Source organism: Pseudomyrmex gracilis, unplaced genomic scaffold (assembly GCF_002006095.1).
Source record: "Pseudomyrmex gracilis isolate BER0280 unplaced genomic scaffold, ASM200609v1 scaffold_342, whole genome shotgun sequence".
Classification (NCBI taxonomy): Eukaryota; Metazoa; Arthropoda; class Insecta; order Hymenoptera; family Formicidae; genus Pseudomyrmex; species Pseudomyrmex gracilis.
In genome coordinates, this window is record NW_018020926.1 from 102,879 (window position 1) to 121,974 (window position 19,096).

Consider the following 19,096-nt stretch of genomic DNA (forward strand, 5'->3'; position numbering starts at 1 on the left):
AGCTCTCTCGAACGCGAATGGCACCCGTTATTGTCACCCTCCCCTCCCCCCAAAAAACAGTTACCATGAGATCTATCCGTAGGTAGGTAGATCCCATCATCTCGAAAACTACGATTTTTTCTGGAACAAGTAAGGAATTGTTGGATAGATGGGATCAAGACGTGTATAAAAAAAAAAAAAACGCTAAAGAGACAGCTTTTTGTTCAGTAATCGATACGATGGTCGGTTGCCGGTAGACGCTCAAATTTCGAATTCGGAACGCAGCGCCTTCCGGCGTTCGGAACAGTCCAAAAGCAAAAAGCGTGAAGAAGAAAAATCGTTTTCACGCTTGTTTCGCGATGACGGGGGGAACCGAGCAATCGGAAATGAAGACGACGCTGGCCAAACTGCAAAACTACACTCCAAAAGACGTTTGAAAGATTTCTAAAGGATTTTAGACGATAACAAAAAAAAAAAAAAAAAAAAACGACAAACATTTGGACGTCTTTTGGAGACGCTCGTGTTGTCTCGAAACAAAAAAGTAGTACGTGTCGACGATTGCGTCAACAAATCAATGAAAGCTAAAACAAACCAAACCGCTGCCTTACGACGATGCGGCCCAACGTTAAATAAAAAAAAAAAATCGTAATTCTAATTTGGTTGTATATAGATTGCGCGAATCATATTTGTACATACCGCGTAGATACGTATATACGTTTTTCTGTAAATTAAAGACACGTTTTACTAGCTCCGGTCGATCGGACCGGATTCTTCTTCATATAGGCAAAGGACACGCTTATAAAGAATCCGTTTTAAACCCAGCCACAGATCCTACGTTTTAAATACTCATGTGTGAACGATCGATATGAATTATCTCTTATCTATCGCGGAAGTGATAAAAGACTTCTGTGCGGCGCTGCCTCTCGCGATCGGCGTTTCATAAAAAAAAAAAAAAATAACCGATCTCCCGTGTTCCGTGTTGACTGTGTACCATATTGTCATATCACACAGAAGAAAAAAAAACACCACCAGTAGCAAACCACAGTTCGAAAAAAACGAAAGACGTGTACAAAAAAGAGACGCGAACTGATTAGATTTTCGTCGCTCAAAATGTCAACATCCTCGTATTGAAGTCGTATGACGCCGATCGCGAGCTCACAGCGGCCCGCCTTATTATTGTATATTATTCATTATTTTGCTCCTCGAATTACGATCCATAATGTAAACACACACGATAGATGTTTTTTCAAAGGCACAACAACAATTAACAAATCCGGATCGTCGAAACGCCGTCGATCGCGGTTCAGGTCGAAATCAGAAATCCCGACCCGACCCGACGTGCGGGGGAGGGGGCGCGGGGAAGAGAATTCACAACATTTGTGTCTTTATCGCGCGACGATCGAATCTTATTTATATTGTTCTTCCCTTTCCTCGTTTTGGAAAAAAAAAAAACTCGTCGTTTCGACGAAAGAAGAAACTTGGAGGAAGAGCGCACAATTTTTAGAATCGATCGTGAGACGTGGTTGCCAACGGACGCGAACGGTCGTCGACCTTCCGACGATTCGGCCACCACCAGGGCACCCCCCCATTAAACAGGGCGTTAATTAATCCCCCCCCTAATCTAATCAAGCAACAGAGCCAGTTTCTATCGCGTAAAACACCGCGGGCGCTATTCGAGCGCGCGCCTTTCGGGCGCCTCGTTTTTATCGTTCGTTGTATCCAAGCACGGCGGAAAGCTTGTTTCTTAAGCGAAGCACCTCTCTTCCCTCCCCCTCCCCCGCCCTTTTCCTCCGAAGGCCTCCTCTTTCCCTCATCCAACCCTTCACGGCCCTCTTGATTCAACCCCTCGTGGGAGGACCCGGGTTTCTCTTTTCTCTCAGAACGGGTGGCGCAGTAGCGAGCGGGTCAGTTATACAAGCCCGCCGACGTAACGTTGAAACAACGCGTCTTTTTTAGTACCTTACACTTCTTTGTTCTCGTGTCCCTTCGTGATCGTTCGTCAAGTACAACAATAACTGCAACACAACAGCGGCGCAGAAGCGGGACGCGTTAAAAGCGTATATATATTTCTCGCAGCAAGCGCTCAATCGCGTACCTTCGTACCTTCTCGATCGAGCTCGTCCGCGATGCTCGATTGACCTTTTACGCTCTACCCTCGATTTCTTCCCCCTACACACCACCACCCCCTCTCACCCCTTTTCATCCCCGTCCCGGATATACTCTCTCTCCCTTTTCATTTAAAAACGATGTATCTTCTAGTTATTAAGGCACCCGAGAGCTAAGTCTCCGAGGCGTATTGGGTATCGGACCGGGGGGTTTTTTTCTCGACTCGCTGAAAATCGTTGCTTGCGGTGCTTAAATGGGGGGGAAGGAGGTTCAAATCAGAAACGCGAGAGAGAGAGAGATAAAATCAAACGTCTCGTGACGTGAGAACATATACGGATTTAAAAAACATCGGCTTCCGATCGTCAAAATAATCGCGCACGCGTGCGCGCGCAAAAAAAAAGAAAATAAAATTTAATTACCTTTGTCTTTGAGAGAAAACGGATACGATCGATTGGCGCCGTTGTTGTAATAATCGTTGTCCGCGCGAAATTAATGCGCACCGCTTGAATTGAATGCCAAATACAAATCACGCGTTGGAGAACGGTTTACGTTTATTAAATCAAAAAAAAAACAAAACAAAAAATAAATAAATCAAGAAACGGCGACGAGAATCGAGATCTCGATCCTCAATACGTCTCGATTTGTGAACCACAGACCTGTCTAGACGTAGCACTTTCCCGTAAGCTTGAAATGAAAGATCGTAAAACTGAAGAAACACACACAAGTAAAACACACACGCACACACACACACACATAAACACACACAGCGACTCCAAGCGCGAACACGCGGGTATACACACGCATATACGTTCGTAACGAAGTATACAGTCTTAGTGCAGTGTTTGATATAGTTAGATAGAAGCGGCGAGAGAATATTTTTTATATTCTACATGGATTTTACAGTTATATATTATCGTTTCGTACCGGAAGGGAGAAATCTAAGGCGCGTTTAACGCGGTATATATAGATATGCATATATATATACATATATATATATATATTATACATATACGAAGCCCAACATACACAACACACACACACACACACGCACACACAGATGTACACGATCTCTCTCTGAAAATACGTGTCGCGCCATTGATTGTTTAGACCGCGATTGTATGTCGATTTATCAATCATTCTTAACCGCGGTAGAACGCTGTCGTTTATATCGTATATACATACGCATATACGTGTAATACATATATACGTAACACACACACACTCACTCACACACACAGAGAAATACATAAACAACGCATACGTACGCGTGTAAGCACACAACGTGTCATTCAGTGATCTCCGTTGATGATTATATTATATCTCATCGCTCAAACGACAGCGCGACAGGTTTATCTAAGGGGACTCCTCCTCGTCGAAGGGGTCGCTTCGATTAAATGCGACGTGTGTATCGACAACAGCGGATGCAGGGGTGACACGTCGACAGAGGCCCGTGGCCACCCCTTGCACTTTCTCCTTCCGGCCCGAAAGCTCTTTTCCTTACTCCCCGTTCCGTGAAAGACATTGCACGCCGGAGGAAAAACACGACGAAGGCAGAATCGATCGAGAGATATCGCCAGGGCATTTCTCTCTGACACACACACACACATACATACATACACACGTACAAATAAAACAAATATAAAACAGACATACGTACGATATATACCGTGAAACACAGCGCATTTGCAAATTAATGTACCGATCGTTTTTCGACGGAACGGAGGCAGTCACGAGCAGAGATTGAAACCGGTATTATTTCCGCGGCAACTCTGTGTGTAGACACAGAGATACGATATTGTAAGGCAAAAGATGTATCATCTCTCTGAAATGTACAGATTCCGATCCGTTGCGAGTGAATATATATACCGATTTCAAATTCACGCTGGTCAGTGGAGAAAGAAAAAGAAAAAAAAAAAGAAAAAAAAAAGGAAAAGGAAGTACGACACGTAGGAAATACGCGTATATACATTGCGCCGGGCGAGAGCAATTTCGGAACCGAGTTAACGTACACAAACGTAATATGATGTAATTTAGAATATATCGTTTAAAGTGTATTAATTAGTAGTGTTATAATTTTTCCGTTTTGCGAATTTGTGTTTTTGAGCGTTTGCGAAGCGACGATTCGCCTCGTCGTTGGGCGCGTCGTCGAGATTATCGAGTTGGTCTCTCGAAACACTCGTCGGAGGATAAAGGATTTTGCAAAGAATTTTGGAGACGCGCGACGTCTCTGAATCGCGAAAAGTTGGTGCAATTATCACGCGCACAAGAAAAAAAAAAAAAGAAACAACTCGAAAACTTTTTTGTTATCGCGACGAAAAATATTTTATGAAAAATTTCGTGAAAAGTTTTCTTTTCGCGAAAAAGAGATCCGCCGCTGCGAAAAAAAAAAAACAGCGGACATCTCGTTCGTCGAGAATGAAGAGAGACAAACTCGCGAATATACATCGACGACGACGCGATATAATATCGATGAGGAAAATCCGGGCGAAGAAATAAATGAGGTGAGCATTTCGCGCGACAGAGATGATACGACTGAGTGGAAGGACGTTTGCGGGGAGAATTAGGCGAATATAATAATTGACGAGGCGTGGCGAGGTGGAAATTCATCGGCGGGTTCGTCTGCTGCTAATTGGACCGCGATCAATTTTGGAGAAGCTCGAGCCAATTTCGCGCCGAGCGATAAACCAATTGAAGACCAAGAACTGTTGATATTGTTAATTGTTTTGATACGGAGCCGCGAGATATCCGATTTAATCGGAAAGCCGCGCGCGCGCGCGCGCGACTTGTCTCGGCCAGAGAGAGAGAGAGAGAGAGAGATTGTTTTTCGAAAATTGTTTCTTCGTCATTTCGCGTCATTCGGCCGCGCTCGCGATTTTCGAGAAAAGTTAATCGCGAGCGAGTTCGCGAGAATACGATATACTTCGATGATTGATATTATTAACGCGATCGACGAGCGCGTTTTACGCGCGTATGGAAATCGAACACCGCGTTTTCCGATATGGTTAAAAGAGAGAGAGAGAGAGAGAGAGAGAAAAAAAAAATTCTGAAATCCCCGGGAGAATTAGTTATCGGCAGCCGAAGCCCACGCGGTGTTTCGATCTCCATATTATTATCGGAGAATATATTAAAATGCTATCGAAGATACTCTTCCGGCCGATTATTACGTAGGGGGGAACGCTTTAATTAAATTTTCTCTCTTGTAATAATTAGATTTATAAAAAATATAAAGTCTCTCTCTCTCTCTCTTTCTCTTTATTATCTTTCCAAGAGACCAACCATTATCGATGAATCTTCACTTCGTTGCGAATGCAACTGTGTCCGAAAGTCTTGGTTGAAGTCAATTTTTTTTTTTTTTTTTTTCTACATCACCGAATCGGAATTCGGCATAAAAAAAAAAAATGTTACTTGTAACGGAATGCGTGCGAGAAATTGTTGTATAATTGTATATGTGTAAGCGATAATTATCTCCTGCGAACGTCTTTCGTGAACGACGAATGGTGGTGAGAAAATGAAAGAAAATGCGATCGTCGAGAAAACGGAGAAATTCGAATGTCGATTGAGAGAATGAAGAGAGTGCGTGTTAACGAATAATTGCGCGAGAAAGCGGATAAAGAAAAACGAATTGCGAAAGAGATCGGCTAAAAAAAGTAGTTAAAGGGCATTTCGTTGTGCGATCTTGTGAATGCGAATGCGAGAACGAGCGGAACGATCGTACACGGTGCGTACGTGGTTCGTAGTTTTTGAAACATGTGATACGTCAGCCGGCAAGCTCGACTTCCGGGCGTTCGCGAGGTGAAACCAGAAGAAGCCGATCGTGTTCCGGAAGAGAAGCCGGTCGGCGAATAAAAAAAAAAAAAAAGAAAAAAAACGCGGAACTGTCGCCGGAGGTCGACGCTGGCTGGGTGGCGCACCTTTCGAAGGTTCTTTGAGGTAGGACGCTCTTTTGTTGACGGTTGATTGTTGTCAAAATGGTTGTGAGGTATATTACTATTTGAAGTATGTTAACGATACGCGCGATTTGGAGGCGGGCGAACGCGAAAAGGACGATCTCACGTTTGTCTCACATACGACAGAGAGAGAGAGAGAAGCGGTTTGCTTCTCCCGCGGCGAACGTGAGATTTTCCTTGAGAAAGGTCTCGTCTTTTTTCAAGAATTTTTTTTCCCTTGTATAACAAAAAAAAAAAAAAAGAGAAACAAAAAAAAGGGAAATCGAGCGAAAGTTCGCGCCGCGTCGCTCGGCACAACGGGGAGGGGGTGGGGGAGGGGGAGATGTGTGGGGGAAAACGTGCGCTCTCTCTCCCGAAACTCGGGACGCACCGCCGGGGGGCGAACGAAATTAGTGGTAAATGTATGTGCGTGTATATGTTTGGCGACGCCGCGATGTAAATTTGCTTTGACGTTGTTGATCGTTGCACGAGAGAGTTCGTTACTAGTCCGTCGAATGGTGCGATTGCTTTGCAACTCCGCGGATTGTAATTGATACCGTTTTCCGCGAAAATCGAGTCGATCTCATTGCGACATATGCGACGCAGTTGAGTTCTCGAATTTTGTTTAGAGAGAAAGCGGATGCCGCAATTTATCGACATGTGATGAAGCGAAAATTAGACAATACAAAAAATATACGATCGCTCGTATCTTCTTAAAACAAAAACAAAAACGAAAAAAACAAAAAAAAACAAAAAACTTCGCAAACGTGGCTTGTTCGTTTTTCTTTAATTGCTGTTTTAATTAAAGCGATTTATTAATGGCGTCCGCATGTTGCACTTTAATCCGTATAGCAGAAGATCTTTAAGTGGAAGATTTTTACATTTTTGTTTTAATTAAAAGTTATTTATAGCAATATTTTATTTAATGTTTTATTATATATATATAATACACGTGTGTTGTGTAACTTGTGTTAATGTTGGTTTTTGAAATTTGTTTCCATTTTTTTGTACAAGTTTTTGTTAATTTTTATGTGTACAAAACAACAATATGCACATATACAATTTACGTTTCGAATTCGCGATGTGTGTAAAAAAAAGTGGGAGAAAAAAAAGAAACAAAGAATCAAAAAAGTGCGAGCGATGAAGGCCAATTAGAGAATACGTTCTCGCGCAGCGCGCGATTTATTAAATAAATTGTTATTGTTAATTATTATCAATTGTGATTAGATGAATGTTAATTAGGACGAAGAGATGGGGCCCGAGCGCCCGCTCTTGCGAATTACTCCGCGAGCGCACGTTTTCCCTGAGGAAAGACGAACGGGATGCACAGTCGTCTCTGGGTTTAAAAAAAAAAAAAAAAAAACGTACAACTGGCATTACATTATAAGCGGAGTTCGATTCGAGTACGTAATAACGACGACGACGACGACGACGACGACGACGAATCGATGTCGTCTCGACGCTTCGATGAACAGAGACGGTTCGATCGGACTCGGCGGAAGAAATATATGAGACTGATATAAACCAGTATTCGTGCGAGTAACTGTAAATTGCGGGAAATTGCGCGGCGTAGCCTTAATAAAGAAAGATTAATTAGGATCTTTTTATTCGGCGATCGGCGGTGACGTCGGTCGCGAAAAAATTATCTCTCAATTGGCTGTAAGCGAAAAAAGAAATACTTTAAAAGAAAAAAAATAAATAAAATAAAATAAATAAATACCTCGCGTCGAGGGTTTGCATGCATCGGGAACGGTTCGAACGCTTGAAACGTTCGCACCTCGTGTGAATCTAGTGAGAGTAATGTTATTAGGTAACCTTTAAGCGTATACTTTGTAAAAAAAAGTAGCGAGACGAAGGAGAACGGAACGCAAATGCCAGTTGTAAAAAAAATACGAGGGATGAGAACGCGAGAGGGACGTGTGTTCCGCGAAAACTCCCGTCCCACAATGGTAAAAGCGTTCGCCGGGAAAAAAAGTGGGACGGCGGGAAAGAAAGACAGCGCCCGAGGGAAGAGAGAGGGTGGAACGCGCGGGGGTGTGGAACGCGGACGGGCACACGGGGCATGAGAAGAGCGATATGTATACATATATATATATAATCGCGACATATATATAAATATAAATATATATATATATATATATATATATGTGTGTGTATGTATATTTTACTTGAGCGGCGTGAACGTGTATATTTAAACTTTCGGCCGCCGAAGGTACGGGATCGAATTGTCGTGTTTCTTTTTTAATCTCAGTTTCTTTTATCTGTTTTCTTCTTCTTTTTTATTTTCTTAATTTTTTTTTTTTTTTTTTTTTTCGTCGTCACATTCGTTTGTCATTCTTTGCGTTTTTTTTCGGGAACATCCTGTCATGCGTTCCGCGCGAATTTTCCAATTCGAATGCGCATTGCGCATCACGCGCTCGCGCGACAACGCAATGCTGTTCACATGTGTATACGCGATAGATAATTTCGAAAAATACTGATAGGGGGAGGGCTGATGGGGGTGGGTAGAACGGGAGGGAAGGGGACAAAGGGAAATAGAGAAATGACAGCTTTATATCGATAGCGGGACAGTAGTTATTTGCAACACACGTGCACACACACGCGCGCGCACACACACACGTAAGAAAAAAAAACACACACGCAATATACATGTAAAGCGATCCAAGCGATACACACACACACGAGAAACAAACAAAAATTGTATGAATATAACGTTTGCAGATAAGGTGGGACCAAAAAAAAAACGACTTTATATCTCTATGTGCATATCCAAGCAACGTGTAATTTAATTAATGAATTAATTAATTATCCATTATTAAATGACTAGATGGAGTAAAATGATCCATTAATAGCGATCGAGAACGATGACGAATGATTAACGAGTAAATTAGCCTATTAAGTTTGTTTATTGATACATTATTCTATGATATATAATTATTATTATTAACTTTATTGCCTTTATTATTATTATTTTATTATTACTGATTAAAATGACGATAATATTATTATTTAAACAATGTTTTAAGGCGATTATCTAGACATTGAGTAGAGAACAGTACGTATCTATGATTATTAATTATTTTTAATTATTATTATTATTATTATTATTATTATTATTATTATTATTATATTCTTATTATATATTATTATTATGAAACATTTTGTTGTATTATTTTCAATAAAATCGATTGAAAAATATTCATTTTATCGATTTGTTGATTTTTGCTTCTCCGAAATACTTCACATATTGCAACTGCATGTTTCTCAATTTCTTTCACTTTTTAAATCAGAATGACTGCATTTTAAATTAATAGTTTACTTTTACACACATAATACATAACACATTTTATGCGAACGAAAGAAATTGGGATATTTTTTTTGGAGAAGCGCGCCTTATTCTGTTGCGATTTCAAAATAATATCGTTCGCAAGTGGAGCAAATTTATATGAAGAGCATCAATTATTATTATAGTTAACGTCGCTCGTAATAATTTTACGACATAACTTAATAAATTATCCTGAAATTCCGTTTCAAAGTTTTTAAATAAATTAATCGATTTACATACATAAAATTTCATTAGAAAGAAATTTTATTTAATTGTGCAACAAGAAATATTAATGACATGTAAAATATGCATAACCGTTAAATAATTCTGTGTAATAAATGTAACGCAGAGATGTGAAGTGATAAGACATACAACTCAAATAATTTATTTATATATATAACTCATTAAGTGATAACTCGTATAATTATTTTCTTTATTGATTAAATAAATCAGCGAGAATATCGCTATTAAAGTCTCTAAATTGAATTTTAACAAATGTCAAATATTTATATACTGATTTTAATATATAAAAAGTTTTGTAAATTTAAAGTTGCAAATTGCGCAGTTTAAGTATATTAAAGTTTGTCAGTTGTAAGTATATTAAAATGTCTTGCGCAGTAATAATAAGAGAGAGCGCACATAACAAGTTTCTTTAAATAGATTGTTGTTTCCATTTTGCGCTTTTGCAAAAACCGAAGTCGTTTTTTAAAAAATTGAAATTTCGCAAAACTCTCTTTGATCCTGTTTCGAAACTCGACATGCGTCTACGATTTTTGCGATCGCAACTGCCATTATCCCACCTGTTATATGTTTTTTCTTTTATTTGTTTTACTTTGATTTGAGCGTCGAGGGATTCCGTTAGCCGCGTCTGTGTATACGATTATCTCTCCGCTACCCTCTGACCACTCAATCCCTCTTGAAAAAGAAAATCCCTCTTCTTCGTACCTCTCTATTCCTTTTACTCTCACGCGTCTCCGGATAATTTTCGCGAACTCGGAAGAAACGGGGGGGAAGACGGAAAACCAGGCTACCGAAAGTGAAAAAGAAATGCGGGGGGAAATGCGAGGTGAAAAACGGGGGAGGGGGGAGGGGAGAAAACGATCTAACAAAGCGAAAGACAAAGAGCGTGTTATTATGAAACCAAAAAAAAAAAACAAAAAAAAAAAAATAAACAAAAACCAAAAGAAAAAAACATAGGGAGAACCAAATGACGGAAAGAAGGCACGGAACAATAGACAAATGAGGAAAATAGTTGTAAAAGCCACACACATGAAAAAAACGCGTACACACACACAAAACACAAATGTACTAAGTAAGTTCATACTGCGTATTGCCTTTCTGACTTCGGTGTGAAAATATATAAATAAAAAAAAAATTCAGAGTCGCGCCGGGGCACGCGTATGTTCGCGCGTGTATATATACATATTATATATTATATATTATATATATATATATTATAGTTATTATAGAGACGTTCGACGAGTGAGGAGAGACGAGGACTAGCTGCTTCCGCTTCTTCCTTCGATACACACCCTTTATAATAAAACAGGTACAAAACAATTTCGCAAAAAGACTCGAGTGCAATTATCGACTTTTATATAGATCTCATCGAAGTAATTTTTCCGTTTGGAAAGAGCGATTTGTTTTTTTTTTTTAAATTTGAGATACATTATTTCTCCAGATAGAGGTAAGTAATATCGGGTTGGTTATTATATTATCAGGCAGACGCGGAAGCAGCGGACGGCAGTATCCGTCGCGAAAACTTTTTTCACGGTTCCGTAAGAAAAAAAAAAAAAAAAAAGTCCCACGCCGAAATCCGCGCGTCCCCGCCGACTGTGTCTGTTTCATGTTTTTCACAATATTTGTAATTATCGATAAAATTATAAAAGGTATCGATACATAACAGTCTAAAGTGTGCGCTACTCTACATAATATTATTATATATATAAAAGTATAAAAGTATACATTATATATATATTATATATATATACATATATATTATATATGAGAAGTATAATATATATATATTATACATATATATATTGGATTGGTGAGAATATACGGTTTTTTCGCTTTGGAGTGTTATTTTCTGAAAATATTGAACAAAATATGGAAAAAAAAATTAATAAAATCAATGAGTAAAAACAAAACAAAGCCGTGTGATTTTTTCTATTCTCACACCCGATATGCAACACGTCGTCAACGACAGGCAATTCTCTGTTGGATTTCGCGATTGCATTCACGTCGCGTGACTGCATAGGTGTGAAATCCGATGCGAATATATACCTTTACACACACGACGCGCGCGTAACCCGAGTTTTTCAATTCGTAATATATAAAATCGTATCTAATATGCTCGACTCTGGAAAAAAAAAAATTCAACATTTGAAAAGAAACACAATGAAATTGAAACTGAATACGAAGATACGCGCGCACATATGTATATTTAAAAAAATTTATTTTAACTTTCCGTTGGCGCGTGTAATTTATGTGCGTCTAGTTAATAGGCAAATTTATGCGGCAACTTTGTTCGTATTTCTAAATTAATATTAAAATAAATTTTTTATTTTTATGTGTATTTGACGTTTGTTATGAGATCAACGAACGAAAGAATGATTTGTCTTCCAAGCACTTTTAAAGGCTTTGTCGCGCGCGGAAAAACTATGAAAATATTGAGAGAAAGAACATATCTCATCGAGTTGATAAATCTTCGCGCGAAGATGTTTCGGTTTTGTAAAACTTAGAATTGTGTGAAAATAAACATCCAATCAGAATGTTAGGTGATCTTCTGAGAGTCACACATAGTGGAGAACTAACGAAGACTGCCTTCTGGTTCCTGGATACGATAGCACTTCAAGTTATACGTCACAAAGATCGTCTAAGATGATCATCACAGAGGTATTTTAATTAGCTGATTGACAAGATGAAATTTTAATTCGAGGTAATACTAAACAAACTATCGAAACGATATATTTAGTGTGATGCAAAATAATAATAATTATTATAAAAATTATTACATATAAGCAATTATATATATATATATATATATAAATATTATATTTATATTTATATTATTATATATTTATTTACAAGTAAAGGAATCTCCTGTGTAGAGCGAAATTGTGTAAAAGTACACGTTTTTCTAGAAACAGAATATTTTTCGTAGATAAGAAACTGCAACGCCAAGACTCTTTTTCAAAGAGATAAGAGTGTTATTTCTTGATGCTGCTGAAAAATTATCTGCCGGTGATCAAGTGTCGCACTGGGAATTATTTGTAGATGGAGAAAAAAAAAACTCGCAACTGATAAATCCGCCAAGAGCGAGGTAGAGTATTTGTTCAGAAATTGTACAAGAAGAAGAAGTTAAAAGATGACGAACTCTCATCCCAAGAAAGCAATTTTTCTTCTTTCGAGAAAATCCTCGAAAGCTGATGTCGACGAAAATAGGTAAATGGAAATGAATAAAACAGCGTGTGCGATTATACCGTGCTATTCTCTTTAAAATATGAAAGTAATTATTGTTCTGTTTCAGTGAAGCGGATAATGTGCGAGAGAAGAGCCGTGAAATGTAAACGCGGTTACTATATCTTCCTCAAATTAATAAATTCAAGCGACGTACTGAATGTAATCGCCGAAGCAACACGTAATATGTAAGTTTAGGAAAAGCTAAAACACACTTCGATATGTCGCGTTTCTTTCATCTGCTTTTGTATTTTTACACAGATATGCTAACAAATGTTTTTGTATTTTACACATATATGCTAACAAATTGCAATACGCAGTTTTCGTAACGCCAATAGAAATGCAAGTCTTTCGCGTGCTACGTATTCTGCGAGTACTACGTCAAATTAAACTGGCCGATTTTCCAAAAAAAAAAAAAAAGTGTATGACGTCTTTGGCGAGAAATTACAAAAAACTGCTACTGAAATAAGACTTGACAAAAGAGGTGAGTCAATAAATATATACCTATAGGCTACTTAATTGGATCGAAATTCAGTTGTTTAACATTCACGTATATGTAAATATACAAACAATCATACGATTAAAAAACTAAATTTGTACTTTATTTCATATTATTTGAAAATTACATACATGTTTTAGTCCGTAATCATCGCCGTGCCCCATTCGTGACACTTAAATTTTCTCACTGTTTTAGGATCTACTGGTCGCACGTTCAATTGGACAAAACTCCAGGGATTTTCCAAGTCCTGCTGAAGTTTTCCTAATTGACCGAACTTATTAGTGCCACAGCCCCAAAAAGAACCATCGTCTAGAAGAAAAATATTTCCTTGAGAATTATACTTTTTTTTATTTTTTTAAAAGTAACATATATATTATTAAATATTGTACATATATATCACCTGTTAAACATATAGTAAACGAATTTCCGCATTCGACTTTTCTGACATTTGTTTCCACATTTTCTCCTTCTTTGTTTTTAAAATCCACCAGTGTCGGAATAGCGTGAACTTTTCTGTCTTTGCTTTCAATCCCTAGTTCTCCGTTTGAATTCCATCCCCAAGTATATAAATCACCCTACCGTGATGTATATATATATTTTAATTTTTTTTTAACTCGCGTGAGATACACGCGCACATATTTTTATACGTGAAAACCAACCTGATCGGTAACTACAGCGCTATGCCAACCGCCCGCCGAAATATGGACAACCTTTAGACCCGCTAAAGCCTCGACGAGTCTCGGATTGTCACAATCTTCCAACTCATTGTGTCCTAACTGACCACGTCTGTTATATATGTAAATTACAAATTTATTTATAGAAACTGTAATATAATTTGCACACAAGGAGTATAAAAACAATTACGTGCATTCCCATTCCCATTGAATAAACATCACCGTTCTCTGCGAGTAGAATTGTATGATCGAATCCGCAAGCGATGTCGATAAATTTGACTCTCTTTGGCGTGTCGACCAACAGCGGAGCATTAAACACACGTCCTTAACAAATAAATCAAAACTTTATAAGATTTTGGACAAGAAAACGAAGAAAAATATAAAACAATAAGTGCTTTATTTGCAACTTTTTTACACGCAACGTAATCGAAGTTCGTGAAAATCAGATAGACACGTTTTATATGTTTCCTTACAGATGTATATTATTTTTTATCGCACACCTAAGTTAGTTAGAACCACTGTACATCCTGTTTGCAACAATTTGATAGCATACTCAGGTTGCATATCATCATTACTAAGAATAAAAGGTGTCACTTTTTGCCAAGAGTTATCGTACACCTTATACTTCCAGATTTCATTACGTGTTGATAAGACAATCACACAGTTCCGACCAGGAACAGCCATTTTACAACTGTATGTACAAAGAAAATGAAATAAACAATATATATAAAACAAAAAATGTTAAAAATATTAAAAAAAAAATAGATTCCGCATTTCTTATTTTTTTTTTTTTTTTTTAACCTTCCTGATGACTCTTCTGGAATTTGCATTAAATAAGGGTTATTTCTGTCATCGTTCTCACTGATTTTTCCCGTGATGTACAATTGCGTATCTTTCCACAGAAGAAAATAATTCCAACCGATCTCGACGTCTGTGATTCCCGAAAATGGGATCTGAGTCAAGTGCGATACCGACGGAATAATTCCGTTCTGATCGGAAAAAAGCGGACTGGCATTTAAACCGGTATAATATACTGGCATATTTCTGCAAATATATAAATAATATCTGTATAAATTAACAATATTATTTTTTTATGAACTAAATTTTGAGACAGTTTCCTCGGTTAGTTTCTTATATAGTTAAATATTTTGATTGTACATGATTACGAACCGCCGGTCATATTTATTGACATGTTACATGACAAAACAAATTTTTTGGAACAAAAAAGCCTGAGAAAGCAAAAGAATTATATTAAATTGAAATTAAATAGCAGCAAAATGTGAACTAGCAGTCTATATAGTTTATATAGTACAGAATAGTTATATAGTACATAATAACAAAATGTGAACTAGCAGTCTATATAGTTATATAGTACAGAATAGTTATATAGTACATAATAACAAAATGTGAACTAGCAGTTATATAATATAGAATAGTTATATAGTACATAATAACAAAATATGAACTAGCAGTCTATATAGTTATATAGTACAGAAAAAAACCTACTATACTGTATGGTTTACAGGTAATACAGTTATCTACTGTTTCACACAGATAATACAGTTTTCTGTAAGAATAGTAACATATCCAATATATTCGCGTATGGTAACTTAATTTATACAGTTTCTGTGACCATGCTGTATATATATGTATTAAAAAATGGTCACGTAACGTCTATCAGATAATACAGATGTCACTATATTCCTTGGATACCGCGAAACAACACATTTTGCCGTAATAAACTCAAGTATAGTTGACGTATTGCGGGTAGAGATCGTTTAACACGTAGTTTCCTGAAATACTAAGTACCTGAAATATCAACCAATAAAATGGTAAAACTCAATGCGAATTAAATGCAAATGCACAATAAAGTTTTGCACTCTTTTGTTTGTTTTTTTTCGCCTTTCACACCTTTACATGCACGAAGCGATCAAAACATAACCTGCAATAGTTTACACCGATTGCGACGCGAAAGAGTTTGCGTTTAAAAATCGCACTCACACAGAACACTCCGTTAAATGAAATCTATGATTTTTTATCTCATCGCATAAGAACGCACTTATAAGTTTTTATGCATTTGTAATTAATCAATGCATCCGAAGATGATATCATGGCCTATACTATCGTTGTCGTAACTATTCTCGAAGGCTCGATGCCAACTTAGGCTGCGTTCCGATATCAATTGCCAGTATTGGAAATTTATAGCACATGTGACGTGAAGTATAGAATTTTATTACTGGCAACGAATATCGGAACGCAGTCTTAGTTAGAAGGGAGTTATACTGATTCTCTGAAATTGCATGCACTGTTCGCGCGTAATTCGAAACACAGTCAAACATGTAAGAAAGTTGTGTTATTTCACGATTGCAACATCATTTATTTAATTTAAAATTGATTAAACAATACGCTTTTCATAGTAGCATATATTTATACAAATTTAAGCATATATTTATACAAATATAAAAATAGTAAAATAGAATATTGTTATATACATTTACAAGAAAAATATATAGCGCTTAATTAAGTAATATGTAGGTATATGTATTTTTCTAAGATATTAAGCGTTTTAAATTTAACTTAATACATACAGAATAATTAATATTCCATATTAGGGTCTGCTTGCTATTTTACGAAAACTACGATCAAATCCTGATAAAGAACTGCGTTTATTGCTGTTGGGTCTGGATAATGCTGGAAAGACGACTATTTTGAAATCTTTGGCGAGCGAAGATATCGCACAAGTACGTTTCTTTGTAAATTCTCTATTGTTTTTATTGAAAAGAGCAACGAGTTCCCATACAGCACAGTTCATTGCAATATATGGCTGCTTTCCTTTTAGGAGACACAGTCGACACAAGTCGACACAAAAGTCATTCTGTCTTCGTTCAGTATTCAGTGAGAAACAAAGACAGAATGACTCTTGTGTCGACTGTGTCTCCTAAAAGGAAAGCAGCCTATATTGCAGCAACGTTGCAACATTGAAAATTGCAATGCAACATTTCAAAGACACATTGCAGATTGCATATAAATCCGCAAAATATTAGCACACTTGTAACAATTAAACAGTAATATTTTTAGAATCATTGCAAAAACAAAATTTTGTAATGTAAAATAATAATAATTGTATATCTTAGTAATGAAATATTACAATAAAATAATTTTTGATACTATTTTATTGTATATTAAAAAATCTGATAGCAATTAAGATACAGGCTCGCTTATAAGAATTCTAAACATAAGTACATGTATTTTTTAAGAGTTTTAACATATCTATATAAGATGTTTTCTGTTTTAGAATGAAACATATGAGAGGATATGTGAAATAAGGAAAACTTTTATATAAACAAAAGGTTGCGCAATAATTTTATATCTAAAATATATAATATAAAGCTATACGTAAATAATATATTTTTAAAAATTAAAGTATTGTATTTAATTTTATATGCACACACACACACACACACACACACACACAATTGTATTTTTGAACACAAATACAATACTTTAATCTAAAAAAATATATATTTCTGTATAATATTTTATAATATATATCTTAGATATAAAATTATTGCATTCTTGTTTATATAAATCTTCTCCTTCTTTCATATATCTTCATGTGTTTTTAATGCAATCTATAAGAAATAAAACTATTCTTATATGCAATATTACTTAATGATTGCAGTAACACTGCATTATTGCATATTCGTTACATTGCAATATTTCTATGATGTTTCGTTGCAATCTTCCTAAAAGCGAACATTTGAACGTTGCTGCAATTCAACAACAATGATGCATTAATATTTCACGATGAAATGGCAATATTGCACCACATTGCGGTGAAAGATTCCTGCGATGTACATGCAAGATTTGTGTGCTGTATGGGTTAATATGTAAAAAAATATATAATGCTAATAAGAATGAAAAATATACACATAGTGAATAAATTAATTAATACTTCAAGGTCACTCCAACGCAAGGTTTTAACATAAAAAGCGTTCAGAGCGAAGGTTTCAAATTAAACGTCTGGGATATTGGCGGAGCTCGAAAGATTCGGCCATACTGGCGAAATTATTTCGAAAACACGGACGTACTTGTAAGTGCTCTTTTACATATTTACATTAGTATCTCTTACTTTTTAATAACATACTTTTTTTAAACATCAATTTTATTATTAAATTGCATTGGAAAATCTTATTATTAGTAAATAAATATATAAACAGAGATTATAAACACTTCTGCTGCGCAACTTTGCGAACAATTAGGAATATATTCTTCCATCTCACAATAGCAATGAGTTCCCGTTATCGGGAACAAGCATCTGCGTACATCTTGCATAGATCACGCTGTCACAGCTACAAGATACACCTTTCACATTTAAACACGAAGAGTGATTCATCTTCAAGTACAAAAGAGTACCGTAAAATTTCACAGGGGGAGGGAGACGAGATAGGACATTTAAATAAAAAGAACTGTGTGTGTGTGAAACGGTATTCTTGCAGCGTGGGTGGGTCATAAGTAGTGTGCAAATTGACTCTTGACATGTACAGAGAGAGAGAAAGCACTTAGTATTTTTCTATTTTGCAAACTTCGATTTAATTTTAAATCGACCGCGGAGATTTTTGCGAGGATTTTTTTTTGGAATGAAAATTCAGTTCAAAGCGAAAATTTGCAATGCTGGCCGTAGATTTATGTCGTCGACAGCGCGGACATCAAAAGACTGGAGGAAACGGGACAGGAATTGTCGGAACTTTTGCTGGAAGAAAAATTACGCGGAGTGCCGTTGCTGGTGTACGCGAACAAGCAAGACCTGGGACACGCCGTAACGGCGGCCGAAATCGCGGAAGGACTCGGTTTGCACAATATCAAGGATCGGGATTGGCAGATACAATCGTGCATCGCCATCGAGGGCAAAGGCGTAAAAGTACGCGAAACGATCTTTTTTTTTTTTTTTCTGACGATGATGTTTCTTTTTTTCGAAACAATTCAATATATAAATAATTTCTCATTATTTTTCAGGAAGGCTTAGAGTGGGCGTGCAAGAACATCAAGAGGAAATAATAAGCACGTCGCGAAGATCGAGAAATGCAATCGGCGATTTGGTTTCCACAGTAGAGCGCACGAGAGG

At 36.9% G+C, this 19,096-nt stretch overlaps 2 protein-coding genes and 1 long non-coding RNA gene across 5 annotated transcripts; 2 read left to right on the plus strand and 1 right to left on the minus strand.

Moving 5' to 3' along the window:
• Window positions 1-12,467: 12,467 nt before the first annotated feature.
• LOC109860191 lies at window positions 12,468-13,585 on the plus strand. The gene is made up of 3 exons (XR_002250793.1): window positions 12,468-12,783; window positions 12,869-13,282; window positions 13,493-13,585. It is a non-coding gene; the product is annotated as an uncharacterized LOC109860191 (long non-coding RNA).
• LOC109860188 (RCC1 domain-containing protein 1) lies at window positions 13,290-16,094 on the minus strand. Of its 3 annotated transcripts, none has more exons than XM_020439113.1 (7): window positions 15,973-16,094; window positions 14,773-15,015; window positions 14,472-14,662; window positions 14,166-14,295; window positions 13,957-14,083; window positions 13,698-13,872; window positions 13,290-13,606 (listed from the first exon to the last, which is right to left on the minus strand). In XM_020439113.1, the coding sequence occupies exons 2-7, from the start codon at window positions 15,009-15,011 to the stop codon at window positions 13,434-13,436; spliced, it is 1,035 nt and encodes a 344-aa protein (XP_020294702.1). In that variant the 5' UTR covers window positions 15,012-15,015; window positions 15,973-16,094; the 3' UTR covers window positions 13,290-13,433. The 3 variants fall into 3 exon arrangements, with proteins under 3 accessions (XP_020294702.1, XP_020294701.1, XP_020294700.1); XM_020439112.1 differs by having other exon boundaries at window positions 15,781-16,094; XM_020439111.1 differs by lacking the exon at window positions 15,973-16,094 and adding an exon at window positions 15,478-15,546.
• LOC109860189 (ADP-ribosylation factor-like protein 3) lies at window positions 15,725-19,077 on the plus strand. The gene is made up of 5 exons (XM_020439114.1): window positions 15,725-15,803; window positions 16,584-16,712; window positions 17,933-18,064; window positions 18,656-18,892; window positions 18,988-19,077. The coding sequence occupies exons 1-5, from the start codon at window positions 15,801-15,803 to the stop codon at window positions 19,027-19,029; spliced, it is 543 nt and encodes a 180-aa protein (XP_020294703.1). The 5' UTR covers window positions 15,725-15,800; the 3' UTR covers window positions 19,030-19,077.
• The last annotated feature ends 19 nt before the right edge of the window (window positions 19,078-19,096 follow it).

Excerpts from the sequence above, each read along its gene's own strand:
- LOC109860189 (XM_020439114.1), top strand. Across the intron at positions 16,713-17,932 it reads CGAGCGAAGATATCGCACAA|GTCACTCCAACGCAAGGTTT; the intron begins GTACGTTTCTTT and ends TAATACTTCAAG. Across the intron at positions 18,065-18,655 it reads TCGAAAACACGGACGTACTT|ATTTATGTCGTCGACAGCGC; the intron begins GTAAGTGCTCTT and ends TGCTGGCCGTAG.
- LOC109860188 (XM_020439113.1), bottom strand. The coding sequence starts at position 15,011 with ATGCCAGTATATTATACCGGTTTAAATGCCAGTCCGCTTTTTTCCGAT. Across the intron at positions 13,873-13,956 it reads GCGCTGTAGTTACCGATCAG|GGTGATTTATATACTTGGGG; the intron begins GTTGGTTTTCAC and ends ACATCACGGTAG. Across the intron at positions 13,607-13,697 it reads GTTTACTATATGTTTAACAG|ACGATGGTTCTTTTTGGGGC; the intron begins GTGATATATATG and ends TTTTTCTTCTAG.